Here is a 25,058-nt window from a genome sequence, read left to right as displayed (position 1 = left end):
ATATTACCCAGTTCCTATCAGTGTAGATATCCAGCACGATTTGTTTCCCATTAAGATCTGATGTGCCTTTACGTTTTTAAGCTGTATATTTACTACAACTGAAAACCACGGTGACTGGCTTGGCGACTGACGAATGAATCAATTCAGAAAACTTAGAATTCATCTTGTCACATCATCAGTAAACAATAATGACCCAGTTTTTACAAAGCCATACAATAATACTGCCTCCACTTTGACAGATTATGTGATGTGTTTCAAATAATAAGTCATGTCTCTCCTTCTTTATACTTTTCTCTTCCCATTATTCAGATAAAAGTTCAACTTGGTTTTTTCTGATACTTTTTCTGATCTCTGCAGGCTCTTTTTTAGGTGTTTTCAGCAAAGTCTAACCTGCCCCTCTCCTTGAGTCTTCCCATGGTGGTTATACACACACACACATGATATTTTACTCTGAGATCCTTGAACAGTGTGACAACTAATAATGTATTAGGACATGAAGAATTAAAAGCATGAACATGATTTTCAAAATCAAACATCAACAACATTCAATGGAGTGTGTGTATCCTGATTCACATTTATTTACAGCAGACCAGCTCAGGGTTATAGTTAATGTACGTTTAGGGTTAGAAAACAAAAGAAAAATGTTTCTCTTGTTTGGAGCATTCTAAAAAGAATTAACTTGAGACAGTTGTTTGACAAACCTGCTGTTATCAGACAAATTTCTTTTTAAATATTATTTAGATAATTACTGAAATATGAGTGCAGCTGGAAACACAAATCCATCCAGAGTATTGATTGTGTGTCCAAATCAAACATGCGGCGCTACCCACTGTGGCAACGGAGCAGCTAAAAGTAGTTTTCTTTATTAGTAACATGTTATGCACCAAGAGCAGGTGGAGCCATTTCTCTACTCCGTCCTATTAAACTGCTGTAGAAGAGGAAAGCACAGGAGGATGACCTCTGATCTCTCATGGAATAAATACAACAGTTTATTTCATGAAGAAAGCATTGATGCACTGCATCTGTTTCCATTCAAATAGAAAAAAAATCCCCAAATGCCCTGTTTCAATGTTGAAAAGATGCCATTAGACAGGCAGCTAGTTAGTGTAGTGGTAAGACTACACACCTCTGGATACCAGGTGGGTATCCTGACTGGTATCCAGTCAGGGCCCTGGCATCCCCCATGCTAAAAACCAGCCCTGGAATGGCGCAGCTACGTCTGCAGTTCAGGACACAAGCATTTCACTATATGTTGTACTGTGAAAGTGACAAAATTTGTTTTTGAACGGGGTTTGTGTATCAAGTATTGAGCACTATGAGTCATTTAAACTTTTATTTTTATATAAAAATATGGGGTGATTAGGATGAAAGTATAACAAAAATGGCTACATCCCTCCATCCTGACATTTAACCATGTGCTAAACCACAGGATTAAAATCTGTTCTGAACTTTTAAACTGCTGAAAATACCAAAAATAATCCAACATGTCATCACTGTTCTGCTCAAAAGCTTAACTTGGTTCTCATAAAACAAACACATAAGCTACACACACACCATACTTCACACTTTGGGTTCACTTTGATCAGTGTAGATTTTCTCTTTCTCGAAGGGTGGATTCTGTTTCTTCTCGTCTTTCTGCAGATTGGAAAACAAAACTGTGTTAAAAAGTCATAACTGAGCAGAAATGTAGTGCTGTGAATCTAAGTAATGGAGTGCACGATGACACATGAGTAAGTCTGAATTATACTCGTTGCCAATGTAACATAACTACAGCGGGAAAATTCACCCAATTTTATTATGATTACAGACAAAATGCTAAACTGTCTTTATGAATAAATCGTGATGTTTGCTGTTTAAGCATCTTCATCAGCCTCTACAGTGTGTTCCTCCTCTTTCCTCACAGTAAGCTTTAGTTCATTTCAGTTTGTTTCATTAATATATTAAAAATAAAGTGAAATAAACAATATTGTAAACATGACAGTCACACAAAAATATGAGAATGTTCATAAATACATTAAACTTACTTTTTTTATTCTTGAAGCAACACCACCAGACAAGAATCCCAACTACAACAAGAACAACAACAAGAACAACAGCAAGAACAGCAAGAACAGCAACAGCTACACTCTTCCATCCAGTCTTTGGTTCTGGAACTGAAGAGAAAACATTGGTGTAACTCAGACTGTGACTGCATGTCAGGAACAGACTGCAGGTTTAAACAGCGAGCTCAGTGATGTCAGCATGGATATAACTTCCTGTTTTCTCCTGTTCTTCTCCACAGCTCACAGGCTGGCTCTGGTTCTGCTCTCAGCTGTAAAGATGATGTTGGAGTTTTGTCTTGTATGAAAGATGTTTGAATCTGTGCTGCTGCTCACAGACTCCTGCTTTCTTTTTACTGAGCCTCACATCTGAAAACATGTGTGAGTCTGTGTGTAATCGAGGTTTCCTCCACCATGAGCTTCTTAAATACACACATCATTAAAGTGAATCTCTTCAGACTGATGATTCCAGAAAACAAGGAATACAAATCTGTCAGTGTAATGACCGCCTGCTGCACTGCCAACAAATGACTCTCTGCACTGGAGGATTTTGGACTGTTAGGATCGATTTTTTATGCAAAATCGTTTTCTTGTTTTTATGTTATATTTAATCATCTGGCATGAATATTACATTCAGAAATACTGAGCATTAAGATGATTTCTACTATTTTATTCTTTTTTTTTTTAATGATACGAATGCATGCAGTATGAATACATGTGGATTGTCATGCATGCCCCTGCAAGGGCGACTGTAGATACATAATTATGCATTTAAATGCTATGAAAAAGTATTCACCCCTTTCTGATTTCCATGTTTACTTTAACAATATTTCTTAAAGCTCAGTTCCTTTTCACTAAAAACACTTAGGCCTGATTAGATTATTGCCAGACCTGCTGAATCAAGAAATCACCTACACAGAACCTATCTGACAAAGTGGGCTAAAAGTTCTCAAAAACCACCACGTCATGCTATGATCTACAGAAACCACTGAAAAACAAAGTCACTGTCACCTATTAGTCTGGAAAGGTTACAAAACCACGGATAAGGCTTTGTGACTACAGCGAACCACAGTGGTGATGGTGGCCGACCAAATTACTTTTAGATGCTAGAGCATCGATGACTCATCCAGGAGGTCACAGAAGAACCCAGAACAAATTCTTCAGAATCAAAGGCCTCACTTGCCGTAGTTATTCAACAATAAGAATGAGACGGGAAAAATGAATCCATGGGAGAGTTCCAGGGAGAAAACAACTATTGAGCGAAATGAACACAAAGCCTTTTGTCACATTTGCCAAAAAATATCTTTACTTGCAATTCAATGGACTCATCCAGATTATTCTTCACTCACCACATGTATAGAAAAGAGCTCAATTACACTGTGACCTCAGTGAAAACTTGCTCATCCTTACTATAAAGTATATGATTTGGAGTTCTATTCCATTGTTGGCTCTATTGTTTAATGCATTAACATTAGTTAGAAAGTCTTCTCAGACTTCCCTCTCTTATATATATTTTTAATATTTGCTGCTGTGTTTGTATCATTAAGTTTTCTGTGGGTTGCATCAATGGTTTGGCACTTCATATGATTGGCTGGATTTAGGGACCACAACAGACGTTATTAAAATAGTTTGATGATTTGCTATCAGGAAACTCCCAGAATATAGGAAAATGACTCCTTAATGAGACGGAGCTCAGAAGTGTAATGGGTGTCATCTCACTTTTTAGCATCTGCCCTCAAACATTTGCTACAGCACATAAAAAATAAGGAATATAATCACACTGTGCATCATATATGTAACACTGATAACTGCTCATAATGACACCTGTAAGAGGTCTTGTATACAAACACAAACTAACTCATTTATGAGTTGAATTCAGACTAAAGTTACTTTTTGCTTCAGCTCCAGTGAATCTGTCTGCTGGAGTGTTTTATCACACACCTCTACTTTTTTCACCTGAGAAACATTTTCCAGACATCTGTCTTTATGATTTCATTAGTTAATATTTAGCTTCTTTGCAGACATTATTCTGTGTATTCAGTCTGAGCACATTTCACATTTTTGAAAAACAACAATTACTTAAAACATTTTAAGATTAAAATTTCACTCACCACTCAAACGCACATTGATTTCCGTATGTGCCTGATGCCAGATTTCCTTCTGTGTGGCGACACAGTGATAGCGGTCGGACTTTGTCACATTAGTTTTGAGGGTGATGAAGAAGCGCTCTCCTCTTTTAGAGACCTGCGGCTCCTCAGAAGGAATGGTTTGATTGTTACTGTCCCACCACTCGACTGTAGGTTTGGGGGAAGCACCTTTAACAACACACTTAAGGAGCGCCCAGTCATTTGTTTCATCAAGATTTGTGACAGAAGGCTCTGCAGCTCCTGTGAACACACAATAGTAATATTGTATAATTATTATTTTTTCATGTTTAGCTACTCTGAGTGCCAATGTGAGGGTACTAACTCAATACTGCCTTACAGGACAGTATTGATGTTTTAAAAAGGAATTTAATTTAAATTTAAATAAAGTTTTTACTCTAAACAACATTTTAGACTCACATGCAGACATTTATATGGAAAAAAGGTTTGGACATCTCTAAGTTTGTTTAGAGTTATACAGAAAAAGGTAGGAAAGTGCCAGCAAAATGGCAAACATATCATCAAAAATCTGGCACTGTAACCTGGATAACTACTTAAGGAGGATTTCAGTGTTATTTTTTATTGCTATAAATATGAATATAAATAACTACTTGAACAATTGTAGATGTTACAGAAAATAAAGCAAAACCCCCCTGCAATCTCCAAAACAATTCCACTAGTCTTATAAAACTTATTGCTAGAAGTTGCTGGAAATTTTAATTACATTGAGAGGGATAAGATACTTTTTGAGCATATGTATCTTAAAAGGTAGTTTTCTACTTGGATTAATAACTCAATGCAGACGATTAGGAGTGAGTAATGAGTTCACATATACACACGAGGATGCGAATATCAGTGACGTCAAAGGCAGGACTCACCTGAGATGCTTCGGACCTTTAACTTTTTAAAACGCAGAGGTTGTATGCGACCCAAGTTTGCATGGTAATATTAATAGATAAACATAATGTATATTTTCATGATGACCGGAAACATAGACACGGACATGTTATACGTCGTTTCAAAGTTCAGATGTTTATCTTTCAGTAGATTCACGAACCTCAGTAAAGAATTTACGACATAAAAACAGCAACGTCTTAATTTACGGCAGTAAATACTTCGTGACCCTACTTCTACCCATTACAATCAATGTTAAAAAGCCGTTTATTGGAACAAAAACGGCTTTTTAAAAACAAACAATTGCTTGTTTAAAGGGAAAACCCCACGGATTAACTTCAGTTTGTTTGCGTTCAAGCGGGAGTAAAAAGAACCTGAAAAAACAGTAAATTTGTTTTGTCGGAAAGTTTTATCGGAGCTACGCAAACTAATATAAATGCGGTTTTAAAGCCATTTTAAGCGATTGTTAGATTATTTCACCAATCAAGTTTGGTATCGCTGAAATCCTTAAACGCCCACGAACATCAATAAACTATCAGCATCTTCCGCCAACGTGAAGCGACGCGCCATGGAGACCGTTAATCCAATCAGCCAATCAGAAAAACGAATCTTATACCAATCGCACGGCAGTTTGATTGACAGCTGCTGTTATCCAATAGAAAGTTAAGGCAATGAAACCACTCTCCCTTTGAAGCCGGGAAAATCACCTGTCTGACCATATATGGAAGTTTACGTAATTAGCCTCGCTGTTTCAATGGAACGAAATGAAATCATAGAAAACTATTTTATCTTTGGAAAAATACCCGATTAGAAAACAAAGAACAAAACAAAATCATGATTTTAGTAATTTAGGAGATGGTTTTGTGGTTAAGTTTAGTATTTAAGAACATTTAAAGTGCAAAAAACAAAAGGAATCATTATTATTTGTTAACTTTGAAGAGATTTTTTTGGGCGTTTTGAGGCAATTGATTAGAGATGCTCGGCTTTGTGCTTTGAACTAAACTGTAATATCTTAAAGCCATCTCTGTATATTAGCATGAAACTTGGTGCATTTATCGGAGACAGAATGAAGAGGATATCCTGTAAATTTCAGCCTCCTAGCCCTTATAATGACTGATTAATTCTAGTTAACATTTTAAGTAAAAGGTTAAAAACATCAAGGCTTCAGTCATTTCCTGTATAATCCTCTAACAAATGATCTGTGTTAGAGCTAAAGGTAAAACTGACAGACTACAATAATTATCACAGATTTTAGTTCACAGTGATAAAACAGGCAGGTATCAGATATTTATGATTTGGAAATTTTTCTTAAGTTTATTCTGGTAGTTACAGACATGCAGAAGTGCACATGCCTGTGAGAGGCTCTAACAAGTTAATATGGGCTCTGAAAGGGAAAAAAGCACAAATATTAGAGGTGACTGTGTTATTATCAAGTTGGCAGTCAGAAAAGAAACTCAGAAGTGTTAATCTGCTATATTAGCCATATTTTATAATCCTAAACTAAAAAAAAAGAAAGAACAGTCACATATTTCATAATTGTCCTTATACATTTACACAAGAGACTGATTTATGGTGGTGGATGTATTATAATGACACAGTCAGAAAACACCCTGAACAGCTGTGTGTCTGATATATCAGGAGAAGTGAGAATTTGTTTATTCAGTGTTTACAGTTGCATTGACAGAGATTTATTCTGTTTAGTAAAGACTGAAAAAACCTGTGGGCACCTCAGATCTTTGACAAGCAGACAGGACAATTTATTTACCAAATATTGATAATATTTCTGCAGGTGTGCTGTGGGGCTGAGACCCTGCCAGATGTGTGTACTGACTGTTTCATCTGTAAGTAATCAGCTGATTTATAACAGCACTCACCAACAGCAAGCTCAATGTGGAATCTTATATCACCGGACTGAGTATTTGGAAAAATACAGATATAGTTTCCTTTGTCCTCTAGCCTAGTGTCTGTTATTTTTATGGAGGCGTTGCCATTCTTCAGCTCTTCTGCAAAATGTGAGACTCGACCTTTGAACTCCGCAGACTGATCTTCAAGGTCATTATTATGATGCGTGCCATTATTGTACGTGAACACCTGCTTTCCGTCTTTCTTCCAGTCAAACACCATTGACTCAATGGTCTCACTGGTGCCGAGAGAACAGGGTAAAATAGCATCAGCATCTTCTTTCACAGTCACTCTGGCCACAGATGTCCCTGAAATACAGAACATGAATTAAACAGTGTGTTTTCATACAGATTGATGAGGACAGAAGGAAAAAAAAAATTGTAAAATGGCCTGCATTTGTATAGCGCTTTACTAGTCCCTAAGGACTCCAAAGCACTTTACACGTCCAGTCATCCACCCATTCACACACACATTCACACACTGGTGATGGCAGCTACATTGTAGCCACAGCCACCCTGGGGCGCACTGACAGAGGCGAGAAGGAAAGTCAGGTATGAGTCAGGGACAGCTAAGAAAGTTCACGCTTATTTTTATTTCCAAATTAATCATGAACAATTAAACTGATCGTTTAATTGGGCGATCGTGACTCAAGAGTTGGGAGTTCGCCTTGTAATTGGAAGGTTGCCGGTTCGAGCCCCAGCTCGGACAGTCTCGGTCGTTGTGACACTTCACCTACCGCCTACTGGTGATGGCCAGAGGGGCCGATGGCGCGATATGGCAGCCTCGCTTCTGTCAGTCTGCCCCAGGGCAGCTGTGGCTACAACTGTAGCTGCCTCCACCAGTGTGTGAATGTGTGTGTGAATGGGTGGATGACTGGATGTGTAAAAGCGCTTTGGGGTCCCTAGGCGGGACTAGTAAAAGCGCTATACAAATACAGGCCATTTACCATACCAATCCAATTTGAAAAGAAAAACAGTTACAAGATGAAATCCACTAACTCAGCTTTATTTTTTCTTCCTACAAACATCTCCTTTATGTGCTTTACCTCTCCTTCACATTGTTCTTTGTAGTCCATGCCTCACTGCACAGTGTGAGACTGACTGGTTTAAACTGAGGCTGAAGGAGCTGAAGAGCTTGTTTCAGAGAGGATGAACTCAGAGGCTGCACCAAGGCCCAGACTGAGATAAACAAGGATCATTGTGAACTGTGAATCCTGCTAAAGTGTTCAAGAATCAAACACGGAGCTGGAAATGAGTATAATAGCTCACCTTTACTTTATGTATTACATTTCTGTTTACAGAGGTCAGAGGGTGAAGTCCATTAAAGATGACTCTCTCTGAATACTGATTTCTGCTGATATGACTGCATCCACATGAAATGCTCCTCCATCCTACCAACACACAGCTCCACCTGAGTAACATATATGTGACCATACTTATCACATAAACTTTAAATATCTTTAAATAGAAAAATCTTATTATTCACAATGAAATTTCTATTATTAAAATTTTGATTCCTCAGCTTTATAACTGTAACAGCTATCAGAATCACAATGAGAATATTTTATTAATGCCTAAGGAAATTATGCAGTTTCAGTTGAGAAGAACAGTAACAGACTGAACAAAATAAAATACTATATATTATAAAGTTAGAAAATATAAGAAAAAGCTTTAATTATTAAAATGAAAGCTAGAAATATTATAAAAACTGATTGACATTTTGTTCTAAGCTGCAAAACTTTTTTCCCCAACTTTTCAACTTTTTTTTATTTTAGTAATGATCCCAATATTGATCACAACAAAGAGGGGAAATACCTCCAACATGCACAAACATTTGACCAGACAGCCTGTAATTATTTTATATAAAAGTAATGTCTTTGATATGCTGCTTAGAGATGGTGTGGTGACAATGGGCCAATATGAATTGATAAGGAACTGAATCGATAAGTGATATTAAAAATGGAATCGGAATCGTCTAAATTCTTATTAATTACCATGCCTATGTGACTGTGCAGTATTTGTGGTGTTTACAGACTTTTAACCTGCTCTATTGGCAGAAAAAAAAGTTAGCTTTAAAACTCCACACCCAATAATCTGGGGACCTAAACAGCACAATGTGACAGAGCAAAGACAGCACCTTGTATTCTCTCTTTCTCTCTCTCTCTCTCTCTCTCTCTCTCTCTCTCTCTCTCTCTCTCTCTCTCTCTCACACACACACAGAGTATTATTATTATTATTATTATTATTATTATTATTATTATTATTATTATTATTATTATTATTATTATTATTCTCTATAATAAAGCCTTAACGCAAATTCCTTTTGACGCCTCTAATTCTTAGATGCGTGATTAACAAGATCAAGCGCAAATTCAGTTTTAAAGCTCTGCCAGATGGTTCTCTTGACAAGACCACTGCAGATGTGAACTGAGATGCTACTGAGGTACACTGAGCTTAGAATATCACTTGGTGATGTGAAAAACCTTCCTTCCACTCGCCAAAGGGAGGCCATGCTGGACAGACCATTCTACAAGCAACAGGCTTTCAGCCATAGCTTGATCTGATGAAGAGGAGACAAAGAAAACTGTCCCAGCAGTGGTCCAAACGTGAAACAGCACACAGTGAGATGTCTTGCATTTTGCACATCTATCCCATGCAAGAGGTTGTTTTGACTGTCAGGCATGTTGTTCAGAAGTAGTAAGCAGCACTGCCATCTAAAAATATCAAAATGGTTCTCTGTTTGAAAAAACTGGCTTAGAGGAAAAACAAACAAACAAAACAAAAGTAATGAGGAGTATAATCTCAAGTCCAGACACTTTTCTTTCCAAGCTCCTTAGACTACAATGACCTGGAGGACTGAGAACCTTCACAGACAATCTCAAGTGTACTTTTGGAAGGTTTGAGCATGTAGTACATTTTACAGAATGTTCTGTAAAAGGTTTGTTTTGTTGTTATGTTTTGGATTGTTCAGAGAGTGTCCTTACAAAATAATCTTGACAAATGACAAACGAGAGCTTATTTTTAATTACTCAATGGGTATTACAAAAGTCAGTGCATATTATCAGCACAAGTGATAAGAGCGTTTCAATCCTTTATAAAAACACGAAATACTCAAACATAACAGAACGGCTGAAAGCCAAAGTCCTCATCCTGCTCTCTGCTCTCTTTACTCTTTTCAGCACCACTTACCATCATTTTAAATTATTTGTGTTAATGACTTCATAAAACACTCACTAAATAGATAACGTGTAGTATCGTTGACATCAGGACACAGAAGGCAAGGTCCATTAAAACTGACTCTCCCTGCATATTGACCTATTCTTATATAACTGCATCCGCTTGATGCAGAAATTTTTGACAAACAGTAGAGATCAATGTCAGGAAGTACAGGTAATATATTTCCCAGCATTCCTCTCTATCCAGGAAAAGCCTCTATGTTAATGAGTGGAGTTAAAATCACAGAGCAAATATTTTTAAGAAGTAAAATTCCATAAAAAGAGTTCTAGCTTCTAGCTTTACCATGACTCCAGTAGCGTGACTGTCTATTGTAATGTAGAAAACACTCTTTGATAATGATTGCCTGAGATGAAATTTGACTTTCTCTTATTGTAAAGTCATTAACAAACCAACAAACAAACACTACCTCTACACTATCTCTGTATTAGTAGAAACAGTGTATATGTGTTTCAAACTGAACATGAAGTTCATTCGGAAACAAATATCCCACAGTCTAAACAGAGACCAAAACAGATGCGTTTACAGGAAGCAGCGCACTGACAAAGACGCACACACGTACGTAAAACACATGCAAACGAAATAATAAGTATCGCTATAACGATCAACAAAGAAATAGATTCGTTTCGTTGTTGCAGGTGCTGCACATTAATCTGCTCTAACTCTCGTTATTTCAACACTAAAATGCGGCCGCATTAAAAGCTGATGTCACAGGTGTAGACTCCGCAGTCATCCACCCACTAACGCAGCAGCCTGAAAAGCGTTTAGGCTCCATCCGCTGCTGTGAAACGTGACTGCGCCTGCACACATGATCACTCTAAATCAATGAGTTTCTTACCGGATTCAGCAGCAAACGTCAGTCCGGACAAAGTCAGGAAACAGAAGCTCAGAAACAGAAGTGGTAGAAGCTCCATGTCTGCAGAAACCCTCTGAGGATCAAACGTTACAGCATCTCTTTAAAAAACACACAGGAGCTCGGAGCCACTCCTCCCAGCGCACTGACGCACAAAAAAGAAAGAAAGAAACATTCATTCTCCTTCTATTCTCTTAAAGCCGTAAGCTATAACTGCACTTCCGGTGTGATATGTGACAATATCAGCGACATTTAGCTCTAACATGTTTAATAACAGCGACAGTTACACAGAATCGCTGACAGCAGACAGATTAATGAGCAGAGATAACAGATTATTGTAACAGTTTATGTACAGGTTGAGGTAAAGAGAGAGGACACCCCATACTTCCAGAATCTGTAGCCTTTAAGGTCAAAGACAGCTTCATTTTTTCACACTAGCATCTTTATATGACACACACACAAGGAAAAAAAAAAAACAGACATAAGTTAGTTGTAGTTCGAACACTCTTCACATGCCTCAAGGAAGCGTGTCCTTTAGGAAGGAGGCCCAGAGGATGACCTGGGACACACTTCCAGGAGATGATATCTTTTAGCTGGCCTTGGTGTCCACACGGAGTAGGTGGCTTTCTGGACATACCTGCTTTGAGTGTTGTCTCCACAACTCAACCCTGCATAAATGACCAAGGATGAAATTATGGTGAAATTTGGACGGATCCATCCATCCATCTTCTTAACTGCTTGTCCATTTCAGAGACACTGGGAATGGGGGGAGGCAGGGGTGTGAAAAAGTGTTTGTCCCCTTCTCCTGATTTCTGTTTTTTGTTTGTCACACTTAAATGTTTCAGATGATCAAACAAATCTAAATATCAGGCAAAAATAACATAATTAAACACAAAATGCATTTTCTAGATGGTGTTTATTATTAAAGGGCAAAAAATCCAAACCTACATGGTCCTGTGTGAAAAAGTGTTTGCTCCCTAAACCTAACAACTGGTTGTCCTACCCTTAGCAGCAACAACTACAATCAAGCATTTGTGATAACTGGCAGCAAGTCTTTTAAAGTGCTGTGGAGGAATTTTGGTCCATTCACCTTTGCCAAATTGTTGTAAATCAGCCACATTTGAGAGTTTTCCAGCATGAACTGCCCTTTTAAAGTAATTTCAAAGCATCTCAGTCGAGTTCAGGTGAGGACTTTGACTAGGCCTGGACTGGACCTACTGGTGTGTTTTAGATCACTGTCCTGTCGCAGAACCCAAGTGCATTGTTTAAGACCTTGTATGTGAGGAGCAGGATTTTGAATTCTGGATTTAACAGGAAGCCAATGAAGGGAAGCCAAAACAGGAGAAATCTGCTCTCTCTTTCTAGTCCCTGTCAGGACTCTTGCTGCAGCATTTTGGATTAACTGAAGGCTTTTCAGGGAGTTTTTTGGACTTCCTGATAATAATGAATTACAGTCGTCCAGCCTGGAAGTAATAAATGCATGAACTAGTTTTTCAGCGTCACTCTGAGACAGGATATTTCTAATTTTAGAGATGTTGCACAAATGGAAGAACGCAGTCTTACATATTTGTTTCATATGTGCGTTGAAGGACATGCCCTGGTCAAAAATGACTCCAAGGTTCCTCACAGTGTTACTGGAGGCCAAGGTAATGCCATCCAGAGGAAGAATCTGGTTAGATACCATATTTCTAAGCTTTTCAGGGCCGAGTACAATAACCTCAGTTTGATCTGAATTAAGAAGCAGAAAGTTAGCGGCCATCCAGGTCTTTATGTCTTTAAGACATTCCTGCAGTTTAACTAATTGGTGTGTGTTATCTGACTTCATGGACAGAGAGCTGGGTGTCATCTGCATAGCAGTGTAAATGTATGCCATGTCTTCTAATGATGCTGCCTAAGGGAAGCATGTATAATGTAAACAGAATTGGTCCTAGCACTGAACCCTGTGGAACTCCATAATTAACCTCAGTGTGTGAAGAGGACTCTCCATTTACATGCACAAATTGGAGTCTATTAGATAGATATGATACAAACCACTGCAGTGCAATACCTGTAATACCTACAGCATGTTCTAATCGCTCTAACAGGATATTATGGTCGACAGTATCGAACGCTGCACTAAGGTCAAGAAGGACAAGCACAGAGATGAGTCCACTGTCAGAGGCCATAAGAAGATCATTTGTAACCTTCACTAAAGCTGTTTCTGTGCTGTGATGAGCTCTGAAACCTGACTGAAACTCTTCAAATAAACCATTCCTCTGCAGATGATCTGTTAGCTGTTTGACAACTACTCTTTCAAGGATTTTTGATATGAAAGGAAGGTTGGAGATTGGCCTATAATTAGCTAAGACTGCTGGGTCTAGAGATGCTTTTTGAGTAAAGGTTTAACTGCAGCCACCTTGAAGGCCTGTGGTACATAGCCGATTATTAGAGATAGGTTGATCATATTTAAGATCGAAGAATTAATTAATGGCAGGACTTCTTTGAGCAGTTTTGTAGGAATGGGGTCTAAAAGACACGTTAATGGTTTGGAGGAAGTAATTATTGAAGTTAACTCAGAAAGATCGATTGGAGAAAAAGAGTCTAACTTAACATCAATGGAACTAAGAGTAGCTGTAGATAATATTACATCTGTGGGATGATTATTGGTAACTTTTTTCTCTAATGATAAAAATTTTATTTGTGAAGAAGTTCATGAAGTCATCACTAGTTAACGTTAAAGGGATGGTTGGCTCAAAAGAGCTCTGACTTTTTGTCAGCCTGGCTACAGTGCTGAAGAGAAACCTGGGGTTGTTCTTATTTTCTTCAATCAGTGATGAGTAGTAAGCTGTTCTGGCTTTGCGGAGGGCTTTCTTATAAAGCAACAAACTATTTCTCCAGGCTAAATGATGATCCTCTAAATTTGTGACACGCCATTTCCTCTCCAGATTACGAGTCATCTGCTTTAGGGTACGTGTTTGAGAATTATACCACGGAGTCAGGTACTTCTGATTAGAGACCTTAGTTTTCACTGGAGCTACAGTATCCAGAGTCGTACGTAGTGAGGAGGTGAAATTATTAACAAGATAATCGACCTCTGTTGGGGTAGCGTTCAGATAGCTGCTCTGCTCTGTGTTGGTACAGGGCATTGACGATGATAACAGTGGCTGGATTATATTCTTAAACTTAGTTACAGCGCTTTCAGAAAGACATCTACTGTGATAAAGTCCACTCTCCACTGCTGCGTAATCAATTATTGTAAAAGTAAATGTTATCAGGAAATGATCAGACAGGAGAGGGTTTTCAGGAAACACTGTTAAATGTTCAGTTTCTATGCCATATGTTAAAACAAGATCTAGAGTGTGATTAAAGTGGTGGGTGGGTTCTTTTACATTTTGAGAGAAGCCAATTGAGTCTAACAACAGATTAAATGCCATGTTGAGGCTGTCATTTTTAGCATCTACATGGATGTTAAAATCACCCACAATAATTATTTTATCTGAGCTCAGAACTAAATTAGATATAAAGTCTGAGAAATCAGACAGAAACTCTGTGTAAGGCCCAGGTGGACGATAGATGATAACAAGTAAGACTGGTTTTTGAGTTTTACAGCTGGGGTGGACGAGGCTAAGCATCAGGCTTTCAAATGAATTAAAAGTCTGTCTTGGTCTTTCATTAATTAATAGACTGGTGTGAAAAATTGCTGCCAAACCGCCCCCTCGACCTGTGCTTCGAGATTTCTGGTAGTTAGAATGACTCGGGGGTGTTGATTCATTTAAACTAACATAATCATCCTGCTGCAACCAGGTTTCTGTAAGGCAGAGGAAATCAATTTGTTGATCAATTATTAAGTCATGTACTAACAGAGACTTGGAGGAGAGAGACCTAATATTTAATAATCCACATTTCACTGTTTTACTCTTTGGTTCAGATGTGGATACTGTATTGTTCTTTCTTTGTGATTGTTTATGTTTAAGTTGTTTGTTGCTGGTTTTTAGTTTGTTTTTTGTCTGTTTGGGAGCTGAAACAGTCTCTATGGAGATGGGTTCTTGGGGGGGTAGCAGGAGGAGAGAAGCTGCAGAGAGGCGTGTAAGGCAGGAGTACTTTAAACTTCACACACAAATTCACTATGTTAACCTTTCCTCCTTTGGTCGCCTGTGTGTTCACGGGGGACACAGGAGAGATGCTTCCTCCAGAGCTGAAATTGTCCTCTTTGGGGTTAATCCCCTTCCCATTTTATGTTGTATATAAATGTAGTGAGGCACACCACAGAAAAACCATGGGAGCACTGGATTACTGAAGTGATTAGGCTTTAAGTTTTGCATTGCACACTGGCTGTAGCTTGCAAAATAGTTCCCAGTCGCTCTCCAGTTAATTTCCAGAACAATAATACTACTGTGCATTTCCTCTGAGGTCACACGTCAGGCAGCACACACAATTGGCAATTAAACAATAATTCCACTCCAGCATTACCATGCACAATCCCTTTAAATCCACAAGATGGCTGTCCCAACCATTACTGTATATATGAGGCAGGATTTACTATTAAATAATAAATCTCAGTGATAAAGTTAGCTCATCTAAGGTGTACACATGTGTGCACTAATAAACATTATAAGTGCTTTAAAGTGGGAAAGAAATTACACAATGTTATTTATTATATAGTGACCGGGAATAACACTAACTGATCCCTAGCATTGAGGAGGAAACAAATACAAACCAAAGATTGCATATAAACAACCTATTGACTCTTCAGTTAGTGGCCCTTTCTTTTAAACATTAGAACAATAACAAAAAAATATAACTTTGGTTGAAAAATGTTTGTTAACACTGTAGGAGACTAAAATGACTTAAAAGTTGAACTGAGCCTCTTGTCCAAATTGGAGCTGTCCATTGTGATGAACAAAACTAAGTGACCCATTCACCATACTGAGTGGGTGCTCTACCCCAACACCTTGTCAGTTGTGCCTGCTGGCCCAGTTGGTGTTGCTTACCCACTGCACCCCCACCATTCTCAGGGTCTACATTGGAAAGGGGATGATGGGACAAACACAACAGGAACGGGATCAGGTGCAGCTGAGACAGATATTTGAGAAAAATTGGGGTCACCATCAGCTGCAGGCCTCCAAACAGCAACTTTGTGGCGCATTTAAAACTAAATCAGTGGTGTTAAATACCACACATGGATTTTGACTGTTGGAGGAAATGATGTTGGAGAAGTATTCCCTTTTAGTCTCTTTGACCGTATCCTGATAGAGATGCCAGCAGTCCTTTAAGATTTGAAGAGACACCTGCAATTTGACCCTCTTCCATTTACGTTCAGCTCCATAACACCTCCCCCATCTTTCTGCTTTTCAACCTTGTTTCATCCTGTCTGCCTCACCAAAGAGAGAGATGGGGGGGGTAAGGAGACGGGCAACAAACACCAAAAGTGTGCAGTCGGTGTTTGACTGCACAAAAATACCCCTTAAGCGATTGTGTCCCAGTGCTCCTGGCTGGCCAGTCCACCCCTAGTCAGGTCCTGTGGTGCAGCCTTAGTCCTTATAGTTGATGATCTTTGTGCACAGTCACAGACTAACTGTCAATCCAGTTAGTCTGTTAATTTGTTGTGTACAAAGTATGGATAATAAGAGTTACACTGTGTTGATTATACATATCATGTCTCTCACTCAGGAGAGCTGTTATTGGTGCCTCTACTGAGAGTTACTTACCCCGTGTCAAATTTTAAAAGGACCTCAGGTGTATTTATCACATTTACCAGATTCCTGTGTGACTGCAGATACTTTGGAGTTTTATATTTCATTTAAAAAGATAAAACCATTTATCAACTTATCCAATTCAGGGTCACAGGAGGCTGCAGTTTGTTTCAGAGCTAACACAGAGACAGACAACCATTCATACCTATGGACAATTTAGAATCAAGAATTAATCCAGCCCCACTAACTGAATGTCTTTTGACAGTGAAAGGGAGCCAGAGTACCCAGAGAGAACCCACACAGACAAGGGGAGAACATGCAAACTTCACTACGAAAGGCCCTGGCTAGATGGTATCATTCTTTAAATTCATACTTCTGTAGATCGATCATTTTCATTTCCATCCAACGATGTAGCATCCGTAAAATCTCGTAACACTTTACCCAGTGCATATCAGAAATTAGTTTGTACATATCCAGCACAGTCAAAAGAGCTTGCAAAGAAAAGCGTCTGGACTTCTTTAAGTTGCTTGAAGACGTTTCACCTTCATCCGAGAGGCTTCTTCAGTTCTAAGGTCAAATGGTGGAGAGTCCCAGATATAAACCTAGTGGGAGTTTCCCCCCACAGAGGGACAAAAGGACCCCCTGATGATCCTCTAATCGCCTGAGCCAAGGTGTGAAACTGGGTGTGGGTCCCAATCAGCCAGAGTTTGGCCACGTCGGATGAGAGTTGAAACGTCTTCAAGTAACTTAAAGAAGTCCAGACGCTTTTCTTTGCAAGCTCCTTTGACTACGACGACCTGGATGACTGAGAACATTCACAGACATATCCAGCACAGTTTTTCCCATTGAGATCTGATGTGTTTTAAAAGTATTCCTTTAATTTTTTAAGCTGCATATTTACCAACTGAAACCAACTGACTGGCTTGGCCATTGAAGAATGAATCAACTCAGAATTCACCCTGCTAGTTCTATCACAATCACATCATCAGTAAACATAGTGACCCGTTTTCACATAGCCATGCAATAACACTGCATCCACTTTGACAGATGAGGTGGTGTACACCATTCTGGTAAAAGTTCAACTTGGTTACATCTGATATTTTTTTCTGAGCTTGCCAGGCTCTTTTAGGTATTTTCAGCAAAGCCTAATCTGCCTTTCTCTTCTTGAGTCTTCCTAAGTTGATTACATGAACTTTAAAGACACATACACACACATACACAAACACCCAAAACAGTCACAATAGTTTACCATTTTGATATTTTATTTAGAAATCCTTGAGCACTGTGAAAAATTATAATGTATTTGGAAATGATGAGTTTGAACCATAAAAATAATTTTCGAGCAATTCCAATATCAGACATCATTAACAACATTTAATTCAGTGTGTGTATCCTGAGAGTTTGCTTTAGCATAAAAAAAAACCAACTACAATAATAAACAGATTTAAAAAATGCATATCTTCTTGTTTTTCTTGGTGTGTTTCTTTTTTTAAACAGTTGCAAAATACTGACATTTATTTATAGCAGAACCGCTCAGGGTTATAGTTGATGTATCTTTATAGTTAGAAGACAAAACTTGTTAAACTTGAGACAGATGCTTGAAAAACCTGCTGTTATCAGACAAATTTCCTTTCAAATGTTATTTAAATATTTACTGAAATATGAGTAAAAGGGAAAAAATATCATACACTAATCTTGGAAAAATACTAGTGCAGCCAGAAACACAAATCCTCTTTGGTTTGGTTAGTAACCATTTAAAAGAAGCATCAAACATGTGGTGCTATCTGCTGTGGCAACGGAAAGTAGCTTTCTTTATTAGTAACATTTTATGCATCAAGAGAAAGAGAAGGTGAAGACATTTCTCTACTCCATCCTATTAAACTGCTGTAGAAGAGGAAAACAAAGGTTGATGACCTCAGATCTCTCATGGACTAACAACAGCAGTAATTTCTCCTTTCTAGCACCCTGGCATAGACTTTCCCTGGGAGGGTGAGGAGTGTGATTCTCCTATAGTTGGGAAACACCCTCTGGTCTGCCAATCCAGGGGTACTGCCCCTAATCACCACACAACATTGTAAAGGCATGTCAACCAAGATAGCCTTACAACATCCAGAGCCTTCAGGAATTCAAGGCGAATCTCATCCACCCCAGCGGCCCTGCCACCTAGGAGTTGTTTAACTGCCACAGTGAACTCACCCCCAGAAATGGATGAGTCGAACTCCTCCCACACCTGAGTTTTCGATTCAGCCACTGCCTGAGCCGCATTCCACTTGGCCTGTTGGTACCTATCAGATGCCTCCGAAGTCCCATAGGCTAACCAAGCCTTTGGGACTCCTTCAGCCTGGTGGCTCCCTTCACCTCTGGTGTCCACCTTTTGGTTCAGGGGTTACCAACCACCTTGCGGCCGCAGCTCAGTGCAGCAACTTCAGTAATAGAGGTGCTAAACATTGTCCATTCTGACTCAATGTCCCCAGCAGAGATGGGCAGTAATGCGTTTGTAATCGGATTACTTTTTCAAGTAATTAAAGTAAGGGATTACTACTGCAAAAAAGTAATTAGATTAGTGTTACTTTCCCATAAGTACGCTGCTTTACTGCGTTAATAAACTATGATTTTGTTTACAAGAGTGTCTAATGGTCATGATGTAAGCGGGTGTCACAACTGTAGTAACAGACAGCAGATCAACAATGGATAATATGGAGTGCTTCCTTGTAGCGTTTAAAGCGTGGAAGTACTGACCTTACTTTGAGTTTGATTCCGTAAAAAGTGACAAAAACAGTAGTGTCCACTGTACACTCTGCGTGGACGAAAACATCTTCTTACAGCTAAAAAAACCCCCTAAACTTCTGAGCAAGTACCTAGCACACTGCCATAGGAATGTGAAATTCACAGAGAAACCCCCGGGTCCTCCACTGACATGACCGCTTCGGCACCGGGCAAACCTCCACCCACCCCACTTCTGCTAAACCGGTAAAAAAAGACTTTGGTAAGGCAGACTTAAGATTTTATTTTTTTCTCTCTGTTTAACATGCATCTATTTGAAAGAGTGAGTATAAACACAAAAAATAATTTTATCTTATGTGCTGGAATATGCAGAAAATTGGTTTACCTGTTGCATATAATTTACTTTTTGCTTGATGCAATATGCATAAGGTTAAAAGATTAAAAATAATTTAAAAAAGTTTTAAAAGAAAAAAAAAAAAAAGAACTGGGCTGTTACGTATTCAGGTTGTGTATCATGTAATAAAAAAGTAACTAATTACTTTTCAAAATAAGTAATCAGTAAAGTAACAGGATTACTTTCTTGGAGAAGTAATCAGTAACTAGTAACTAATTACTTTTTTCAAGTAACTTTACCAACACTGGTCCCCAGTCTCCCTTGGAATGCTGTTGAAGCTCTGCCAGAGGTGTGAGTTGAAGATCTTGTGGACCAGGGCCTCTGCCAGGCGTTCTGAGGGCACTCTCACTATACGTTTAGGTGCGCCAGGTCCACCAGGTGGTGATTAGTTGACAGCTCAGCCCCTCTCTTCACCTGAGTGTCCAGAATATATGCCCACAGGTCTGGTGATACAATTTCAAAATTGATCATCGACCTGCGGCCTAGGGGGTCCCAGTGCCACATGCACTTATGGGGACCCTTATGTTTGAACATGGTGTTCGTTATGGACAAATTGAGGTTTGCACAGAAGTCCAGTTACAAAACACTGGTTCATATCTGGGAGGCTGTTCCTCCCAATCACGCCCCTCCAGGTCTCCCTGTCGTTGCCTACATCAGCGCTGAAGTCTCCCAGTAGGACAACAGAGTCCCTAGGTGGAGCACCCTCAGGCACCCCACCCAGGCAATCCAAGAAGGCTGGGTACTCTGAACTGCTATTCGGCACATAAGCACATATGACAGTCAGGACCCATTCCCTGACCCAAAGGCGGAGTTAACAAACCTTCTTGCCCACCGGGGGAAACCCTAACGTACAGGCAGCAAGCCAAGGGAATACTAGGATACCCATCCCAGCCCACCGCCTCCTACTAAGGGCAACTCCAGACTGAGACAGAGTCCAGCCCCTCTCCAGGAGACTAGTTCCAGAGCCCAAGCCATGCACTGAGGTGAGCCCAACTATATCTAGCTGGTACCCCTCAAATGCAACAGAAACTACATCCCTCCACCCTCACTTTTAATCATCTGCTAAACAACAGGATTCAACATTGTTATGAACTTTCAAAGTGCTTAAAAAACAAAAATAATCCAACATGTCCTTACTGTTGTGCTGCAAAACTTAATTTGGTTCTCATAAAACAAACACACAAACACCATATACTATACTTCACATGGGCTCACTTAATTCAGCAATGATTTTCCATTCCTTGGGTGAGGGCTCAGATGGATCCTCTTTGTTGTGTTTCTGCAGATTGGAAAATAAAACTGCATTTAAAACAGTCATAGGTGAGGTGAAATGTAGCGCTATGTATTTAAGTAGTGGAGTGCACAGTGACACGTGCATGTTTGAGATCCTTGTTGCTATAACATAACATACATACAGTGGGCACATTTACCCAATTTTGTCATGATGACATGATCAAATGCAAAACTGTCTTTATTAATAAATCGTGAAGTTTGCTTTTTAACCATCTTCATCAGCCTCTATAGTGTGTTCCTCCTCTCTTTCCTCGCAAGCTCACACTGTGAACCAATCAGCAGCCTTAAATATTAAAATGACAGCTTTGACCACTTAGTTTGGTTTTCTTCACTTGCTTGCATGAAATAAGCTTTAGTTCATTTCAGTGTGTGTTTCATTCATTATTTAAAAAAAAAAAAAGTACAATAAACAAGATTGTAAACATGACAGCCAGACAGAAATATGAGTATGTTCATGAATGCATTTGACTTACATTGTGTTTCGTTTTGTCTTAAACGCCAGGTAAGAATCCCAACTACAACAAGCGCAACAGCAAGAGCAACAGCAAGAATACCAGCCACAATCATCCATCCAGTGTTTTGTTCTGAAATAGAAGAGAAAACATTTGTGTAATTCAGACTGTGACTGCATGTCACGAACAAATATTCAACAAACAAAAACATCCTCCGGTTCATCTCCACAGCTAACAGATTGGTTCTGCTTCTGCTTTCCTCTTTTGATTTATCCTCTCAAGGATACTTGAGGGTGCATGGGAGTTTGCCCAACCACTCTATAGGTAGGGATGGGAATCGAAAACCGGTTCTTGTTTCAGTGTTTGTGAACAGCAGTTTTCAGATCTTGCCACAGATTCTCGATTGGATTTAGATGTGGACTTTGACTGGGCCATTCTAACACATGGATATGTTTTGTTTTAAACCATTGCATTGTTGCCCTGGCTTTATGTTTAGGGTCGTTGTCCTGCTGGAAGCTGAACCTCCGCCCCAGTCTCAAGTCTTTTGCAGACTCCAAGAGGTTTTCTTCCAAGATTGCCCTGTATTTGGCTCCATCCATCTTCCCATCAACTCTGACCAGCTTCCCTGTCCCTGCTGAAGAGAAGCACCCCCAGAGCATGATGCTGCCACCACCATATTTGACAGTGGGGATGGTGTGTTCCAATAAAATTGGAAAAGTGTGGAATTCCAATAAAATTGATTCATTTTTGTGGCTGTAATGTGACAAAATGTGGAAAAGTTCAAGGGGGCCGAATATTTTTGCAAGCCACTGTATCATAAATAAAAAGACAGTTATAAATACTTAAGGATAGTCATGATGTCACATTTTCCTCCCTTTTTAAAATTTAAGGACACTGATATCCAGAAATTTCTGGAGAAGGCCACAATTTTGGACCCCTGATTTAAATCCAAAGTGGATAAGGATGAAGTCTGGGACAGGATCAGGGAAGCAGCTATTGTGGCAAACTCAGAGGCAGGAGCAGATGAGGTATTTCACTATGACAGTGTCTTTCATTGTAGCACATTTCCATTGTGAGACCTTTCATCTATGGATCTGTGGTACTTAGTTTGATTGACACAGGGAGAGTTGCTCGAAGATGAAGATGAGGATGAAGAAAACTAAGTTTAGCTCATTGTGATGATAATTTAGATGTCATGGATTGTTCATTTTTTTGCTTAATTTTTATTATGTCCATTTAATTTCAGGCGCTGCCAGTAAAGCAAAAGAGATCAAGAGATCCAGCTGTATAGAAGCCTGACCCCCATCCCCTGCAAGGATAACCCCACCCTATGGTGGTGGAGCAAGAGAGAGACTCTGGCCCTGCTGTCAAGACTGGCTGAAAGCTTTCTGTGTGTGTAAGCATCCTCCACCTCGTTTGAGAGTGTGTTCTCCACAGCTGGAGAGACCATGAGTCCAAAAAGATCACATATCCTTCCTGAAAAAGCAGATATGCTTTTATTTCCGCAAAAGAATTTTTAATTCTCCATAGTTGATAGTTGCAGAATTGTACAGTGCACAGTTCCATTGGACTTGAGTTGATTGTATTTGTTGCTGGCTGATGTAATTTTATTTTTGAGTGCTCATCTCATATATAGTTCTAAAAAGAAGAGTGTAAATGTTACTGGACATTCTTGTGTAATTGCAAAAGAATAATTTATGTTATACTTTGTTATTGCTACAGAAGAATACTTGTTTTATTATTATTATTTTACATTTACAAAAAAATTTTTCTGGGGACCCCGTGGCACCCCATCAAGGAGCCATGGGCTGTGGATCTCTTAAGATCTCACTGTTGAGTTTGTAAGGTCATGCTACCCATAAATTTCTACCTTGTTCAAAGATAAGATATAAAACAAAGTTCTAAGCTAATCGACCTGTGTGTTCTCCTTCTTAAAAATATGAATCGATAGGAGAATCGATAAAGAATCGAATTGTTAAACCTAATCAAAAATGGAATCGGGATCATGAAAATCTTATCAGTTCCCATCTCTATCTATAGGTGTGCTGTTTACTCGGAGATGGGATTTAATTATGTCTCTCTGAGTATTCTGTGGGAGGTGCTTCAGGAGTATGGGGTGTCTGGCCCATTTCTATGAGCCATTCGATCCTTATACAACCGTTGCAAGAGCTTAGTCAACATAGCCAGTAATAAGTTGGACGCGTTCCTGGTGGGTGGTGGACTCCGCCAGGGCTGTGCTTTGTCACCAATTCTATTCATAATTTTTATGGACACAATTTCTAGGCATTGCCAAGTGGCGGAAGGCTTCCACTTAGGCGGTCTCAGAATCTCATCTGTGCTTTTCGCAGAAGATGTAGTTGTGTTGGTTTCATCAGGTGTACAGGTGAGTGTGAAGCGGCAGCGGAGAGTCAGCACCTCCAAGTCTGAGGCCACGGTCCTCAGCTGGAATAGGGTGGAGTGCCCCCTCCGGGTCAGAAAAGAGTTACTGCCCCAATTAGAGGAGTTAAAGTATCTCTGGGTCTTTTTTTTACAAGTGAGGTGAGCGGGAGATTGACAGATGGATTGGTGCTGTGGCTGCAGTGATGCTGACACTGTACCAGTTTGTCATGGTGAAGAGAGACATGAGCGTAACAAGTAAAGCTCTTGATACGTCCCTCGTCTCAACTATGGTCACAAGCTTTGGAAAGTGACCAATAGAATGAGATTATGGATACAAGCAGCAGAAAATCCTTTCTCAAAAGCATGGCAGGCCTCTCGCTTAGAGATAAGCTGAGGAGTTCGGCCATTCAGGAGGGGCTCAGGGTAGAGCCACTGCTCCTCCACATCGAAAAGACACAGTTGAGGTGGTTTGGGCATCTGGCAAGTATGACTCCTGGGTGCCTCCTGGGTGAGGTGTTTCGGGCATGTCCCAGCAGGAGGAGGGGGAGCGCTTCTCTTCTTAGAATCACCCGGTGGTGTTGAGCTTTACGGTACTTTAAATTCAAAGTGGTCCATAGGCCAGGGGCGCAGATGACTATGGCCGATCAGTAAGGATCAATGAACAATAGTCTTTGATCAATTTACATATTACATATAACAATTTACATATTACTGATCAAGAAACTGACCTCACATCCTATTGTTCATCTAGTGGGCTAGTTTCAGTCATTGTGCAAAGGTACTGTTTATAAGGTTGGGGAAATCTGCAGTCAACTGAGACTAGAGAAGTCACTAAGATGAGTGACGAAACGTTTCTCCCAAGGAAAATGCTACGTCCAGATGAACAGAATCAACTTTTTGGGATTTCTTTACCTGGATAATTGAGCATGCATCAAGACATTATTAGAGATAGGTTGATAATTTTTAAGACTGAAGCATTAATTAATGGCAGGACTTCTTTGAGCAGTTTTGTAGGAATGGGGTCTAAAAGACACGTTGATGGTTTGGAGGAAGTAATTATTGAAGTTAACTCAGAAAGA

At 39.4% G+C, this 25,058-nt stretch overlaps 1 protein-coding gene across 3 annotated transcripts in view; it reads right to left on the bottom strand.

The window, feature by feature from the left end:
* Window positions 1-1,184: 1,184 nt before the first annotated feature.
* The window catches only part of LOC102798221 (putative selection and upkeep of intraepithelial T-cells protein 1 homolog), a 30,323-nt gene continuing 6,449 nt past the window's right edge, over window positions 1,185-25,058 (bottom strand). Inside the window, exons 1-5 of one of the 3 annotated variants that reach the window (XM_087841112.1) lie at window positions 11,051-11,204; window positions 6,952-7,287; window positions 4,151-4,426; window positions 2,025-2,153; window positions 1,185-1,635 (exon numbers count right to left, since the gene is read on the bottom strand). In XM_087841112.1, coding sequence (XP_087697238.1) covers window positions 1,583-1,635; window positions 2,025-2,153; window positions 4,151-4,426; window positions 6,952-7,287; window positions 11,051-11,126 — 870 coding nt within the window. In that variant the 5' untranslated portion in view covers window positions 11,127-11,204 and the 3' untranslated portion in view covers window positions 1,185-1,582. Of the gene's footprint in view, window positions 1,636-2,024; window positions 2,154-4,150; window positions 4,427-5,061; window positions 5,078-6,951; window positions 7,288-11,050; window positions 11,205-21,053; window positions 21,135-21,621; window positions 21,733-25,058 lie in introns of those variants that run through there. The other 2 variants (XM_087841111.1, XM_006809534.3) reach the window with 2 other exon arrangements.

The sequence above is a fragment of the Neolamprologus brichardi genome, chromosome 5 (genome assembly GCF_056152115.1).
Source record: "Neolamprologus brichardi isolate AB-2024 chromosome 5, ASM5615211v1, whole genome shotgun sequence".
Taxonomy (NCBI): Eukaryota; Metazoa; Chordata; class Actinopteri; order Cichliformes; family Cichlidae; genus Neolamprologus; species Neolamprologus brichardi.
This window is presented reverse-complemented; position numbering and strand designations above follow the sequence as displayed.